Source organism: Suricata suricatta, chromosome 6 (genome assembly GCF_006229205.1).
Source record: "Suricata suricatta isolate VVHF042 chromosome 6, meerkat_22Aug2017_6uvM2_HiC, whole genome shotgun sequence".
Classification (NCBI taxonomy): domain Eukaryota; kingdom Metazoa; phylum Chordata; class Mammalia; order Carnivora; family Herpestidae; genus Suricata; species Suricata suricatta.
Window position 1 is genome coordinate 69,566,260 of NC_043705.1, and position 15,992 is coordinate 69,582,251.

The window sequence follows — 15,992 nt, forward strand, 5'->3', positions numbered from 1 at the left end:
CATGCTCTCTGCACACTGCCAGCTGTTTACCAAAGAAATAGGGCATCTCTTATATTCTTTTTTTTTAATGTTTATTTTTGAGAGAGAGACAGAGCATGAGTGGGGGAGGGGCAGAGAGAGAGGAAGACAGACTTTGAAGCAGGTTCCAGGCTCTGAGCTGTCAAAACAGAGCCCACACGTGGCTCAAACTCACAGACTGAGAGATCATGATCTGAGCCAAAGTTGGACACTCGACCGACTACGCCACTCAGGCGCCCCTCTTATTTTCTTTAATAGATGTTCAGTGTCGAATATTATAATAAGAACAATTAGATTTGAGTAGCATTATTAGAGCATTTGTAAATGTTATTTTATTTGATATTTAACCCTGTACGAAGGAAAAGTAGGGGCGCCTGGATGGCTCAGTCGGTTAAGTATTGGCTTCGGCTCAGGTCATGATGTGGGTTCGAGCCCCACGTCGGGCTCTGTGCTGACAGCTCAGAGCCTGGAGCCTGCTTTGGATTCTGGGTCTCCCTCTTTCTCTGACCCTCCCCTGCTCGCACTGTCACTCTTTGTCTCTCAAAAATAAATAAAAAATTTAAAAATTAAAAAAAAAAGTAGTATTATCATCTTTACTACTACTACTACTACTACTACTACTACTACTACTACTACTACTACTAAAATAAGTCTCTAAACAGTTTAATTGGCTGAAGTTTTCACAGGAAATAAATAGTAGAACCAGAACCCAAGCTATTAGAGAAAATACTTTTTGCGGTTGTGGGGGGAGGGGGGTGAGGAGATGGGGCATATATGGGTATTACTAAACTGCAGGCTAATTTCCTCAACTGTGAAACAGGATTAATATAAATATTAGATAACCTAATATGTGTAAAACACTATAACAGTACCTAGTACAGGCTAAGCGCTATCATGTTTGCCATTGTTATTGCTATGTTTTATTCCAGGTCAGCTTTAATTTCCCAGCATTAAGAACAGACTACACCCCCCCAAATATTTAGTAACTAGCAAATGTTAGACTAAAAGGGTTTCTTCCACAGCACACAGCTATCAATGTCACAAAGATGTTTGTTAAATGTAACAGTGGGATAAAACAAAATAAGATATTTGATGGTCTACGATTATCATTAGCCACCATTTTTTTCAACCAAATCAGCACAAATTTGACAACCATTATTATACACACATTCATTCAAAAACCATTTATTGAGGGGCTCCTATGTACAAGGCAGTGGTAAAGCAAAGATGCGAAGATTAATGAAACATGGTCGCCGACCTGAGGAGATCTTAAAATGCTCTGCAGTCATCGCACCAAAGCTGAAGACATTTCCTAAGCCTTATACAGCTTTGTCAGAAAGCTTAGTTAATGCAAGTAAATGACACTGGCAATGGACTGCGAAGACAAGAGCATGAATTAATTCATGACCTTGGGATCATGACCTGAGCTGAAACCAAGACTCAGATGCTTAACCAATTGAGCCACCCAGGTGCCTCTCATTAACTTTCTTTTTTATCTTGTTATAGCTTTCTATGTACCCATAAGTATGTGCACACAAACATATTCAGACATATATGTATTCTTAAATATATGTATCACACATACACACACTCAAACAGGGTATTATATACACTGTTCTGCTGTTTGCCCCTCAAAGCACACACACACTTAAACATTTATCTTAAGGAGTTTTTCATATGAGTACAGAGGACTTACAGATTAATGTACCTAATATGTATCAAAAACAGATGTCAAATAAAAAATTACTGAAAATCCCTCTTACATAATGTCAAACTGAACTGAGAAACGGGCTAAAATGTTAATTATTGCCACCTTTGTCACTGATGAGTAGCTGGGTTAATTCTAACTTATCAGCAAGAAACAAAACTGTAATTCTGCCATAATTCAACTTTTAAATTTCAATCTTTGTTTTTTTCTTCCCTAAACAATGACACTGTTCTCCTGGAGTGGATGGGTTTGCACTACTATTATTTCCATCAAAAGCCCAAATACAGAATTTATGAGGAGGCCTCACGAGAAGGTGATGAAACAGCAGGAACTCGACAGAAAGCACTATCATCTTAAAGAAAACTAAATGAACCAGTTTTTCATGATTATAACGGGATCTTATCTTACCATGCAGGCTTTTAAAGCAAGTAGAGCTAATCTCAGCAGACTTGAGAGCTTTCCACTCCAACTGCCCTGTTGGGATGCTACTTGTAGACTCTTTCTGTAACACATCTCTGCAGCACCCATCATGCCTTGGCACTGATAGACATGTGCCAGCCACTGAGGAACAGAAAGAAAAAAGAAACAAACAGATTTCAATTTAGTACATAGCCTGTTACGCTACTTCTGAAAAATTCAATGCACTTTGATAAATTTTCATTTCATTATTGCTAGTTTTGTGCCCCCCAAAAACAAAAATCACAGGTCAAGAAAAGTGTAGCTATCTTGCCCATTCTATCAGCAATAGCTTACTAGCCACATTACTTGAAAATCTTTTTTTTTTTAAATGTTCATCTATTTAGTTTGAGAGAGAGAAAGAGAGAGCAAGCATGACCAGGGGAAAGGCAGGGAGAGAGGGAGAGAGAGAATCACCAGTTGGCTCTGCACTGTCAGCACAGAGCCCAATGTGCAGCTTAATCTCAAGAACCGTGAGATCAAGACCTGAGCAGAAATCAAGAGTCGGATGCTTAATTGACTAAGCCACCCAGGTGCCCCTGACTTAAAAATCTTAAAGAGACTTCTGAGACGGCAAATCAGGAACAAAATCAAAATGGAATATGAAAACAGACATATCCTGTAAATACCAATCAAAAAGAAGTGTGTATAGCTGTATCAACAAAGTAGACTTTATGACAAGAAATATTAAGAAACAAAGGAGGCTGTTTCATAAAAAGAATCAATTAGTTGGAAGATACAACACTCCTACATTTGTGTTTAACTAATAACACAGAATTTATGCAGCAGAAGTTGACAGAAATGAGTGGGAAAAAAACCAGTCAAATGCAGAATCAAAGTTGGAGATTTTAATACACCTATCTCAAAAATGGTAAAAGAAACATGAAAAGTTCAATATGGATATAGAAGACTTAACCATAATGAATTAGCTCAACTTAAATGACATATTTAGAAGACTACACTCAGTAACCGCAGCGTACACATTCAGTGAAAATGTATATGCAACATTTACCAATTCTGACCATATAGCTCGGTCACATTTCAAAGAACTGAAATTATACAGTTTACTCTGATTAAGTGAAATTAAATTAAACAGTAATAGATAACTAAAAACATTCCTTCCCGCCTATATTAGAAATTTTGCAACATGCTTCAGGAAAAAACATGGGTCAAAGAAGAAACCCCAATGGAAATTAGAAAACATTTTCAAATATGTGACAATGAAAGCACTACATAAAATCTTGGGGGATTCATATAGTGGAGAAAGATGGAAAATCTGAATGATTCTGTGTCAAGAAGCTAGGGGGAAAACCCCTAAATCCAAAGAAAGTAAATAAAAAAGAAATCAATAATGTGTAAGAAAACTATAATGAAGAAAATCAAAACAAAAAGTTGGTTCTTTGACAAGTTAATAAAATGTCTTATTATTAAGAAAAAATTTAGAAAACACAAATTACCAATATACGAATGAAAAGGAAAAAAAGCATTTCAGATTTTACAAACAGTAAAAAAAAATTTTTTTTTTAATGTTTATTTTTCTGAGAAAGACACAACGTGAAAGAGCAGGGAAGGGCAGAACAAGAGAGGGAGACACAGAATCTAAAACAGGCTCCAGGCTCTGAGCTGTCAGCACAGATTCCCAAGCGGGACTCGAACCCACCAACTGCGAGATCATGACCTGAGCCAAAGTCAGACACTTAACAGACTGAGTCGCTCAGGCGCCCCCATGATACATTAAGAAGAGGATATCATGAACAACTTTATGCCAATAAACATGAAATTGAGATGTGCTGGACAAATTTCCTGTAGATCAGAAATGCTAAAGAAGTGTAAAGAAATTTAATCAATAATAAGAATAAAAAACTTTCCCATAAAGAAAATCCTTGGTCCAAGTGGCTGCAATGGTGGTGAATTCTTCCAAACATTAAAGAAATAAAAGTCACTCTCATACAAACTCTTTTAGAAAATAATGGAGGATTAACAATAAAGATGTCAAAACCTAATACAGGCCTCATAAGAATGAAAAATTACAAGCTATTCTCTCTTGAAGATAGCCATTCTCTCATGAAATTAAAAATTCTTTAAAAGACATTAACAAATCGACTCCAGCAATATATAAAAAAAGTAATACATCATAACCAGGATAACCAAATAAGATTTCTTCTAAGAATGCAAGGTTAGTTTAGCATTTGAAAGTCAACAGAGTCCACATTAACAGAATAATAAAAAAAGAACCATTCTAACAGATGCCCCTCACAAGATCTGTTAAAATTCAACATCCATTCATTAAAAAAAATCTTTTATCAATTTGAATAGAAGATGACCTCCTTAATCTGATAAACATACCTATAAAAACTCACAGCAAATATCATAATTAGGAAATAGTAAATGCTTTCTATGTGAGGGTGAGACTAAGTCAGGAACATTCACTTATTTTACCACCGCTTCTATTTAATATTGTATTCAATGTTCTAAACAGTACAATATGGCAAGAGAAAAATCAATATAAAAATATTGGAAAGAAAAAGTAAAACTTTACTATTTACACAAATGACTTAATTATGTGTACAGAAAACCATAAATCATTTCAAAAGAATAAGTGAATTCAGAAAGGTTGCTATGGTCAACATATAAATATCAAATATCATAGCATTTCTAAGTATTTGGAGCTAACATACAAGACAAAAATACCATTTGTAATAGAACAAAAAGTGTCAACCACCTAGAAATAAATTTAATACAAAAATGTTAAGAGACGCTACACTGAAAATTGTAAAACACTATTGAGAGAAAGTTAGAACTTACATAATTTGAGGAAGATACCACATTTGTGATAGGGAAATTCAGTAGTATTACTTTATCAATCCTCCCCCAGTTAAACTGCAGAGTCATGTAATTCCAGTCAAGATCCTAGCAGGGCTTTTGTTTGGGGTGGGGGGTTGGAGGACTCAGGGTAGTTGATAGCATACATGTAAATGCAAAATACCTAAATGAGCTGAGATACTTGAAGGAGAAAGAGCCAGAGGTCTTAATATTACCTCCACACATCAAAACTAATTGTAAAGCTATAAGCAAGAATAAACAAATAGATGAATGGCAAAGAGTACAGAGCCCTAGACGACTCACATATACAGTCACCTGATTTATGTAAACCCGCCACTACAGTTCAGTGGGGTCAGAATGGTCTTTTCAAGGAATAATGCTGGGACAGTACGATATATACCTGGGAAAAAATGAACCTTGACTCTGCAACATTAACAAAAATTAATCCTGTAAGGATCATATACTTAACAGGAACATAAAACAAAAATCTCTGAAAGAAAACAGAAAAATATCTTCAGGAGCTTAAAGGAGGTAAAGCACTCTTAATTAGAACATTTCAATAAAACATTACCCATTAAAAAATGGTATGACAGACTTAATTAAAATTCAGAACTATGCATCAAAAAATAATATTAACAGAGTGTTAAGCCAAGGTACAGACATGAGGAAATATGTGCAATACAAATATGCAACTCAAAATGTGCTTGCATCCAAAAAAATACAATGAATTCCAAAAATTAATTAAAAAACAGACTATGAAAACCTAAAAAAAAAAAAAAAGAAAAAAAGGCACTTTATAAAGAGGATATCCAAAGGTTCATTAAGCTTACAAAAAGTGGCTCAACATCAGGAGTCAGGTAAAGTCAAGTTAAAACCATCACAAGATACTATTATCTACATATCTACTGCAAAGAGAACAAAATAACCACAAACTAGCAATATCAGCAATTGGAATGCTCAAAATCGGCTGGTGATGGCATACATTGGGACAACCATTTTAGGAAATGGTTTGATACGAGCTACTAGAGTGAACATACATATCCCTGATCACCAGCAAAAGACACAGCTAAGGATGGACTCAGCAGCATTAGCCATGGTAGCCCAAATCTGTTAATAATCCAAATGTCCCCCAATTATGAGAGAGATATATTTTATAACATATTCATAAGATGAAATGGAAAAAACTATAGCTACAGGGAACAACTAAACGAACCCCACAGGCATGATGCTGAATGATGGTTCAAAAAGCAGCACACCTAGAGAGAAGTGACAGAAGTCAGAACTGTGGTTCTCCTTTTTATCTGAGGTAGGGGAAAATCAAAGAGGCAGCGGGCAGGCAACTAGGTTACTGACAATACTCTGTATCTTAGTATAGGCGTTGGTTAAAAAGTTACAACACAAGTAAAAACGTAATCTTTTTCTACTCTATTATTTGTGAATTATATCATAAATGAAGACACACTCTATATCTTTATCTTTTAATTTTTCTTTTAGTTTGACAAGAATATGAAATCTTGATAAAGAATACGAAATCATTAGTATCCATCTAACCTTAGAATTAAAGTATTTTAATTCTCATATAGCAAACTTTCAAAAGAGGGAAAAAAAGCACCATCTTTCTCCAATTAATTAGCGTAAAAAGCAGGCTTAGCTTGCATTATCCTACTACTTTTTGCCATTGGGTAATCTTTCTAAGCAGGGACATCAAAAAGGTGTTATAATGAAAGATCAAAATGAAAAACAAATTATAGTAAAAAATAAGCTTCTGTAAAATCGTTATCAACAAGCCCCTTTGATACTTTCTCTGGAGCACAGAGGAAATGAAAATGCACTGAAAAAAGTAATTACATGGGGTTTTTTTGCTGTTTTAATATCAATAAGAATAAAGTACATAGTGATCATTTGTGTTTGTCATTGTAGATAACCGGAGGCAGCTAAAAGGATAGTCTGTTGATTCAGGCATCCATAACTACTTCAAAAAGCATTAAGTACTCCATAAAATCCTGGATGTGGGTTACCTATAAGGTAGCAAAAGAAAAACCACAAAAATCCTCTCTAAAGGTAGAGTTAGCACCACCATGACAAAATGTTTGAAACACTTCTTTAGCTCTCTTACATCAATCTCTTATAAAAGACAGTATTTTCAACATTGTTTTAAATTGAGGAAATTGAGGGGCGCCTGGGTGGCTCAGTCGGTTAAGCCTCTGACTTCGGCTCAGGTCAGATCTCACGTTTGTGGGTTCGAGCCCCACATCAGGCTCTGTGCTGACAGCTAGCTCAGAGCCTGGAGCCTGCTTCCGGTTCTGTGTCTCCTTCTCTCTCTGCCCCTCCCCCTCTCATGCTCTGTCTCTCTCTGTATCAAAAATAAATAAAACATTAAAAAAAAACAAAATAAATAAATAAATAAATTGAGGAAATTGATAATCAACAATTTAGAAACCTTTGAAGCAGTGTAGCAACAGATCCTAAATTAGTATTAAACTTCCTTAGTCTCCCTAATCCCAATACAACATGCTTTAAATCTTGAAAATGAAAGATATATGGTGAGTTTAAAGGCAAGATGAATAAAATGGAGCATACCCCCTGACCTCAGCTAGTCTCATGAAATATTCTAATTCAGGACTCATTGTATTAAAGGAGAAAATTTACCTGCCATGCTGGAACAGAAGTTGAATTGGACATGACTGTTTTTTGCAGCTCTTCAAGTACAGCGTCTGAGAGAGGGTTTTGTGAATCCAGGAGTGGTTTACACTGAACTTGTCTCAAAAGTAAGATAACAGCTGGCTGATCAGGGTTACTTTTTAAATTCTAAAAATTAAACCCCAAATAAAAATATATTACACAGATTCTTGAACGTTAAAATAGCAATTAAGCTATTCTTCATATTGGAAAAAATATGAATTTAACCCTTTTCTAAAAATAAACTGCAAAAGTAAAATAAATAGAACAATGAAGAAATCAAACTCCACATTTAAATAAACATTGAGATTGGTAATGCTATAATTGTAGTTTATAAGTCATTTATTTCAGATTTAGTTTCCCTTTGACTTGTTTATTCTCAAGTCATATCTGAAAAACTTAAGCTCTGAATATAAACAGCTGAACCAAGAAAACATAATTTTAACAGTGAAGGCTAAAACTGTTCCTTATTGGAAGAAACTATACTATATAAGAAGAAAAGAGCTATAAATATTTCCCTTTTTCAACCTCTTCACAAAGATATTCACTGCATGTCCTTCTCTAGGCACAGACTCCCTATACACTGTAAGAAAAATGACCAATTTATCCACTTCCCTAAGCCATTATTAATACATGAAAACATACACATATATAATTACATATATGTATATGTATCTCCTTTCCTATATACACCTCTACAGGGAAGACGTTTAAGAAAGTTCTCTAAACAAGCCTTCCACTACTGTTTAAACATTTCTTTCTTTGTTGCTTGTCTCTCAATAGCATGCTTCTCTATTTTTTATTAATTAAGTCATAGTCTTAAATGTATGTGATTGCTTTCTTCTAAGAGATTGGAACAAAATGTCAAGAAAATCATAAAAGTATCCCTAATTCTGTCAGACAGACCATGGCAACTGTTAGTTGCTTATTAAACATTCACTGCATAATACTAATCTGCCCTGAATATAGATGAAATTTCTTAAAGAGAAAATCTATAACTCTGCTTTTCAGAGAATTCAAGCACCAAAGGGATCTTTGAAGATCCATTCTTCCTTCTCTGTAATATTTATATTGACCTTTCCTTCAAAAAGCAAAACAAAACAAGACAAAACAAAACCACATTTCTAAAAAAATATAATCTTCCTGGTAAGCAGTTATGAAAAAAAAGATGTTTTCAGGAAAAGTGATGCTTAAAACTCTCCTTATCCGTTAAATTATTTCTAAATAGAATTATGAAAAGGATTCATCCTTTCAATAAATACTTCTTGAACCCCTACTATATACTAGGCAAGGTGCTAAGGATTTCCTCACAGAACCCACAATCTAGGCATGTAAAAGGTGACTACTGAGTAGCTCCCATCACCCACTGAATCCTCATAGTCATTTTATGTGGTTCAGAACTTTGGAAAAATACAGGGATGCTGGAAAATACAGCATTCTGAAGGCAGTAACCAGAAATCAAATGAAAATACTCCTTCCATAATGGTACTGCCTTCACAAAGACCTATTAAGTCCTGAGTCCTAGAATCAAACAAATGTGAGTTCAAATGGCAACTCAATCAATTTCTAGCTGCGAACTCTTGTGTAAATTACCCTCTCTAAGCCTTAGTTTACTCATTTATAAAAAGGGGATAATATTAAAGAGCCATGTCATATATTGTTGTGAAGTTCAAATACAAACCGCTAAATGTACTGACCAGCTTATGGTAAGTACTCAATAAATGTTGATTGTTATCGTTATCATCATCATCATAATCATTACTATCACCACCACCACCACCATATGCCTTTTAAATAACGTGCACTCTATTTTTAATGTTATTTTCCAAGAGGATAAAAATCCATAAATCTCAACACTCAATTTCATAATAATACCTTTGTGCAGAGGGCTTCAGCTTCAGATACTCTTCCTGTGTCTATTAGACCAGTGACAGCTTGGGATAGAGACCACTTTTCAAGAGACTGGTTATAATTTTCAAGGAATTCTTTGTCTTTAACTGTGAACAAAAATGTCAATGTTACTTTCCTCTGCAATTGATAACATTTTCTCAAAGGAGTAATTAGTTGCTAAGAAGTATTATAATTAGACTTACCATGCATGTATAATTTTTTAAACTTACTATCAAAATACCATAAACTATCCTGACGTGACAAGTTTCTGAAAAGTTTCACTGTAGGATTATTTGCGGTTGAAAAATTAAAACTTTATAGACTTGTGATTTACATAAAAGTTTACCTTATAAACAGTAAAATTAAAGATAATTCACTGAAAAAATTAAATACTTATTGTAATATAATTGATACATGATAAATTACACATGTACATATTCAAACAGTACATTCTGAAGACTTTTGACATGGGCATATATGCATTAACCATCACTAAAATCAAGATAATATATTCATTAAAATGAAAAGTTTCTTCCCACCCCTCTGTAATCACTTCTGTCCCCAACCTACCTTTCCTCTTATCCTCTGTCCCCAGGCAAACATTAATTATTTTCAGTTAAAATAGATCAGTATGCATCTTCTAAAACTTCATACAAATAGAATCATAAATTATATACCCCTTGGCACCTTCACCACTGTTAACATGGAAAATTACATGCATTTTCAAATGTTACAGTAACTTTGCATTCCCAGGATAAACCCTAGTTGATCATAATATATCATCGTTTTTATGTGTTGTTGGATCTGAATTGCAACAGTGTGTTATGAATGTTTGCATCCTTAGGTCAGTTCCACAGTAGTCTTGTTGAAGTCTTTGCTTGGCTTTGGGGTCAGGGTAATGCTGGCCTTACAGTAGAAAAGTTACCAAATTTTTCAATTTTCTGGAAACTTCAATTTTCAGTTCTATTTGTATAGAACTGGTATTATTTCTTCCTTCAATGGTTGGTAAAATTCATCAGTGAAGACATTTGGTCCTGGAAGTTTCTTTCTTTGTGGTGAGATTTTTAACTATAAATTCAGTATCTTTAGATATAAAGCTATTCAGTTTATTTATTTCTTCTGAAGTAAGACTTGCATCTTTCAAGGAATTTGTCCATTTCTAAGTGGCCAAATTTAATAGCATAAATTTGTCATAAGATCCTATTAGCCTTTAAATAGCTGTAAGGATGTACCCTCTTTCATTCCAGGTACTATTTATTTAGCCCTGATGTCTGGCTACAGGTTTATCAATTCTATTGATCTTCTCAAAGAACAAGTTTCCATTTTTGTTAATTTTCTGCTTTCTATTTCACTGATTTATTTATTTACTATTTATTACTTCCTTTCCTCTGCTTACTTTGGGTATAATTCCATCTTCCTTTTTCTAGTTCTTAAGGAGAAGACGACATCACTGATTTGAAGGCTTTAATATAGATATTTGATGCTATAAATTTCCCTGTAAGTGGTACTTTAATACTTTGATAGGTTGCTTTTCCCTTTTCATTTAGTTCAAAATATCTTCTCACTTCCCTTTAGTTTATCCTTGAACTGGATTATTTAGAAGTTATGTTTTAGTTTCTAAATACTTGGGAATTTTCCAGATATTTTTCTGTTACTTGTTCTTAATTTAATTCCATTGTATTAAGACAATATGCTTTATATATGATTTGAAGACTTTTAAATGTATTTAGACCTGTTTCATGGCCCATTTCAGATTTGTCAAATGTGTGCATTTGACAGTAGGCATTCTGCTGTTATTAGAAGTATTCTACAAAGGCCAATTAGGTCAAGTTAGTTGATAGTGTTATTCAAATCTTTATTATATCTTTACAGACTTTTTGGTCCAATTGTTCTGTTGGTTATCAAAAGAAGATTACTAAATCTCTAATTCGTCTATCCCTTTCAGTTCCATAAGTTTTTGCTTTGCACATTTTTCCATAAGTTTTCATTTTTTTCTACCCATCTTATTGTGAAATACAATGCAGATTTTTTGTGTTTTGAAGCTCTGCTATTTAGTGCTTATACACTTAGACTTGTTATGTTTTCTTGATGAACTGATTCCATTATGAAATGACCTTTTGTAACACTGGAAATATCCCCTGCTCTGAAATCTCATTTGTCTGAAATTAGCAGTGCCATTTCAACTTTCTTTTCAAAATTTTTAAAAATGTTTATTCATTTTTGAGAGAGAGAGAAAGAGACACAGAATCTGAAGCAGGCTCCAGGCTCTGAGCTGTTAGGACAGAGCCCACCACGGGGCTTGAAGTCGGGAGCTGTGAGATCATGACCTGAGCCAAATTCAGTTGCTTAACTGACTGAGCCACCCAGGTGCTCCTCAACTTTCTTTTGATTAATATTGGCATGTAGTATCTTCTTTCACACTTTTACTTTTTAGGCTATTTTTGTCTTTACATTTCAATATAAATTTATATTTATCTATTCTTCTTTTAGGCAGTATATAGTTGGCTCTTGCTTTTTTTTAATCAATTTGACAATCTCTGCCTTTTAATTAGGGTATTTAGACCATTTAACTTGACTACTGATATGGTTGGGTGTGACTAATATGTTGTTTTCTATTTGTCATATTTGGTCTTTGTTCTCTTTTCCTCTTCTTTGGATTATTTTTTTATGATTTCATTTATCTGCTTTGGTGGCTTATTAACTATAACTCTATTTAGTGTCTACTTTAAATTTTAAAGTATTCATCTTTAACTTTTAACAGTCCACCTTTAAGTAATATTATAACAATTCACTTACAGTGTAAAAATTTTACAACAGAATACTTCCATTTTCCCCTCCTATTCTTTGTGGTATTGTTGTAACACGTGCAATGAACAGTCAATTACATTTTAAAGAGACTTCTATCATGTCACCTGTGGGTCTGTTTCTATTCAATGATTTATCTCACTATGGGTGGTATTTTTCTACCTCTTTGCATGCTTATTATGTTTTAAGTGGATACCAGACATTGTGAATTTTACCTTGTTGAATGCTGAACATTTTTGTATTTCTGTAATCTTCTTGAGCTTTGTTCTGTATGAAGTTAAGCCTCTTGAAAAGGATTTCATCTTTCCAAGGCTTCTTTTTAAGCTTTGCCAGATGAGAACATAATAGCCTTTAGTGTAGGGCTAATTGTGCCCACTACCTTTTGACAATATCCTTCTAAGTACTTTACCATGAATCCATCACGTATAAAATGCATTTTTAAACTTACTTGAAGCAGAAACAGCAGACAACAGTGCCAAGTACAAATCCATTCTCTTCGGCTCAGTGTTGTTCACTAGAGCCAGTTTATCATCAGCATGACAGGCGGCCATTAGCCCAGCCCACACAGCAGGATCACCTGAATAAAGGAAATGGAGTTAGAAGCCTTGTTCATATCAACATATTGCTGAAAAGCTATCAAAAATGAAAGGAAGAGTTTATAAGTGCCAAAAAATTAAATTAAAAATAAATTGTATCTTTAGAAAAAAATAATTAAAGGAAAACTAATATATGCTTCTTTTCAGAAGACATATTACTATATTCATTCTTCAAGATGTGCCTTTTTTCAAAATACAACAGAAGATGAGAAATATTCTATTAAGCTCTTCCATGGCTGGTTAGGTCAGCTGCCCAGAGTACTGTGCTATTGTGGAAAAGTAGAATAAGATAAAAACAGAGAGGGAGGTAAACCATAAGAGACTCTTAACTATAGGGGTTACTAGTGGGGAGGTTGGTGGGGGAATGAGCTAAATGGGTGATGTGCATTAAGGAGGGCACTTGTGATGAGCACTGTCCTGTGACATGTAAGTGATGACTCACTAAATTCTACTACTAAAACCAATAAAAAAAACCATAAAAGGTCAATTATATTCACTTTCATCAGACACCAAGGACAAGTCTCAAAGAGACATTTATGTTCATCATTCAATCTCTGTATTAAAGGTTCAATTATAGGAAAAGCAAGGTAACACTCTTTCTCAGTTTTTAAGAAAAGTTGGAGTCAAAGGAAAAGCACAAGACAACTGCATTTACCTATGTTCTAACAGCCAATCATGTAAGTCATTTTTATCATTCCAAATGAAGCAGTTCTATGATTATATATCCCTTCATCGATGTGATCTTTCCTTCCTTCCTTCACACCAAAACAGCTTCCTCTGGAGAGAAGGGGAGCAGTGGACTGAGGTGGTAATAACACAGATTATGCAGATAGATGCCTCTTTTTAAGAAAGGCAATGAGAAAGAATGAAATACAGCCATTTGTAGAAAAGTGGATGGACCTCGAGGGTGTCATGCTAAGCGAAATAAGTCAGGCAGAGAAAGACAGATACCAAATGTTTGCACTCATAGGTCTAACAGGAGAACAGGGAGACCTAGTGGAGGACCATAGGGAGGGGAAGAGGGAAAGAGAGATGGGGAGAGAGGACACAATACTTGAGAGACTACTGAGGGGGAGGGGGGAAAAGAGGTGGTGGTGATGGAGGAGGGCACTTGTGGGGAAGAGCACTGGGTGCTATATGGAAACTAATTTGACAATAAACTACTTAAAAAAAAAAGGTAGTTGTGAAGAGAATGAAAAAGAATTTGGAACTTTAGAAGAGTTTTTATTTTTTGCTCTTTTATTTGATAAGTCATATTTTAGAGGTCAATATTTGCATGGCCAGTATGTTAGTCCTGCCCTTAAAAAAAAATAAGAAAATAATTTAAAAATCCCACAAGGGATTCTGGCTAATGATACAGTCATTTAAACAAAAATTTTAGCTTAAGATTTTAAAAAAATTTTTAATGTTTGTTTATTTTTGAGAGACAGAGTGTGAATGGGGGAGGGGCAAAGAGAGAGGGAGACACAGAATCTAAAGCAGGTTCCAGGCTCTGAGCCATCAGCAGAGTCTGATACGGGGCTCACACTCACAGACTATAAGATCATGACCTGAACCAAAGTCGAATGTTTAACCGACTGAGCCACCCAGGCACCCCTTAGCTTAAGTTTTATATTTTTTTCTCATCTAACTGCTCCATCTAATATATATCCCCTATCAAATGTCCGAAATGTTTGTCTACTTCTTTTATAGAGGATCAGTATTATTGCTATCCTAGTATAAGAATAATTAGAAATCTTAGGCACATAAAAAATTTTTATAAAAAATTTAAATGCATATCACCATATTATAAAATAATTCTTCCTTGAAATAATGACTATTTTATATAACAAAATATACAATCAAATTCGAGAATAAGGAAATGGGAACCATTCCTTAGAACTTGAGACCTGATGAATGTAAAATGAAAGGCATGTGACTAGGTCTTAGATCTGGGTTTTAGGTCTAAGAATGCCACTAATTAACTGTCTGCCAGCTTTCCCCTCACTTCACGACTCCTTTTCACTTCCAGACAACTAAACTAGATGATGGCTCAGGTGTCACAGGGCTTAATACCCAAAGTTCCAACTGAAGTAAACTCAATTTCTGAATTTATTTTTTAGTTTCAAGTTTTTATTTCAATTCCAGTTAGTTAATAATTTCTGAACATTGAATTATTTCTAAGACTAAGCGAAGAACCCCCTTAGGGATCTTAGAGTATTCTATAGTTTAGATTACAGGAGGCAAAACATGGATATTAGTTGGCAGCAATTTCAAAAGAATTGCTGTTTTCATTTAGTCATCCAGAAATATTCAGCAACTCAAATTCCATATGAAACAAAGTGATAATATAAAAATATATATACTATTAACCTCATTTTTTTCATGTTTATTTATTTTTTAGAAAGACAGACAGAGTGAGAGCAGGGGAGGGGCAGAGAGAGGAAACACAGAATCTGAAGCAGGCTCCGGGCTCTGAGCTGCCAGCACAGAGCCCGAAGCGGGGTTCAAAACCATGAACCGTGAGATCACGACCTGAGCCAAAGTTGGCGCTTAACTAAATGAGCCTCCCAGGTACCCCTCAAATTTTTAAAATATAGTTTGCTGAAAACATCTTTTAATATCACAGAAGTACTAATCTAGCAGATATTGGATTTTTTAAAAATTCAATTCTATGCTCTTAGGATTATATTTAAATTTCTAAAAATATTCCTTTGAATACCATCTATTAAAACTGTACTTTGTTTGACTACAAGGACTAGGTATATATTACTATTGCCCATAACTACAATTATATTTACTTCTAATGGACTCCAAAACCAAGTCTCAAACAGGTGCTCATCTTCATCTCTCAGGTGCTGCTATTAGCATCTTTGAGTATATATTTCTCCAGATAATATGGGGAAATAAGATCATTACAGAAGACTTTACCTGGACAACCTCACCTTTTTAATGTTTATGCCACTCATACAATCAAAACCGAATGTGTTTTATCACTCTAGATTCACAGTAAAAATCCTTAAGGGTAATTATATCCA

General features: G+C 34.4%; 1 protein-coding gene across 1 annotated transcript in view; it reads right to left on the reverse strand.

The window, feature by feature from the left end:
• Positions 1-15,992, reverse strand: part of TTC37 (tetratricopeptide repeat domain 37) — an 83,280-nt gene that overhangs the window by 11,044 nt on the left and 56,244 nt on the right. The window contains exons 37-40 of the mRNA XM_029942621.1: positions 12,828-12,956; positions 9,560-9,681; positions 7,655-7,813; positions 2,135-2,287 (exon numbers count right to left, since the gene is read on the reverse strand). Of these exons, the coding sequence (XP_029798481.1) occupies positions 2,135-2,287; positions 7,655-7,813; positions 9,560-9,681; positions 12,828-12,956 (563 nt within the window). The remainder of the gene's footprint in view (positions 1-2,134; positions 2,288-7,654; positions 7,814-9,559; positions 9,682-12,827; positions 12,957-15,992) is intronic.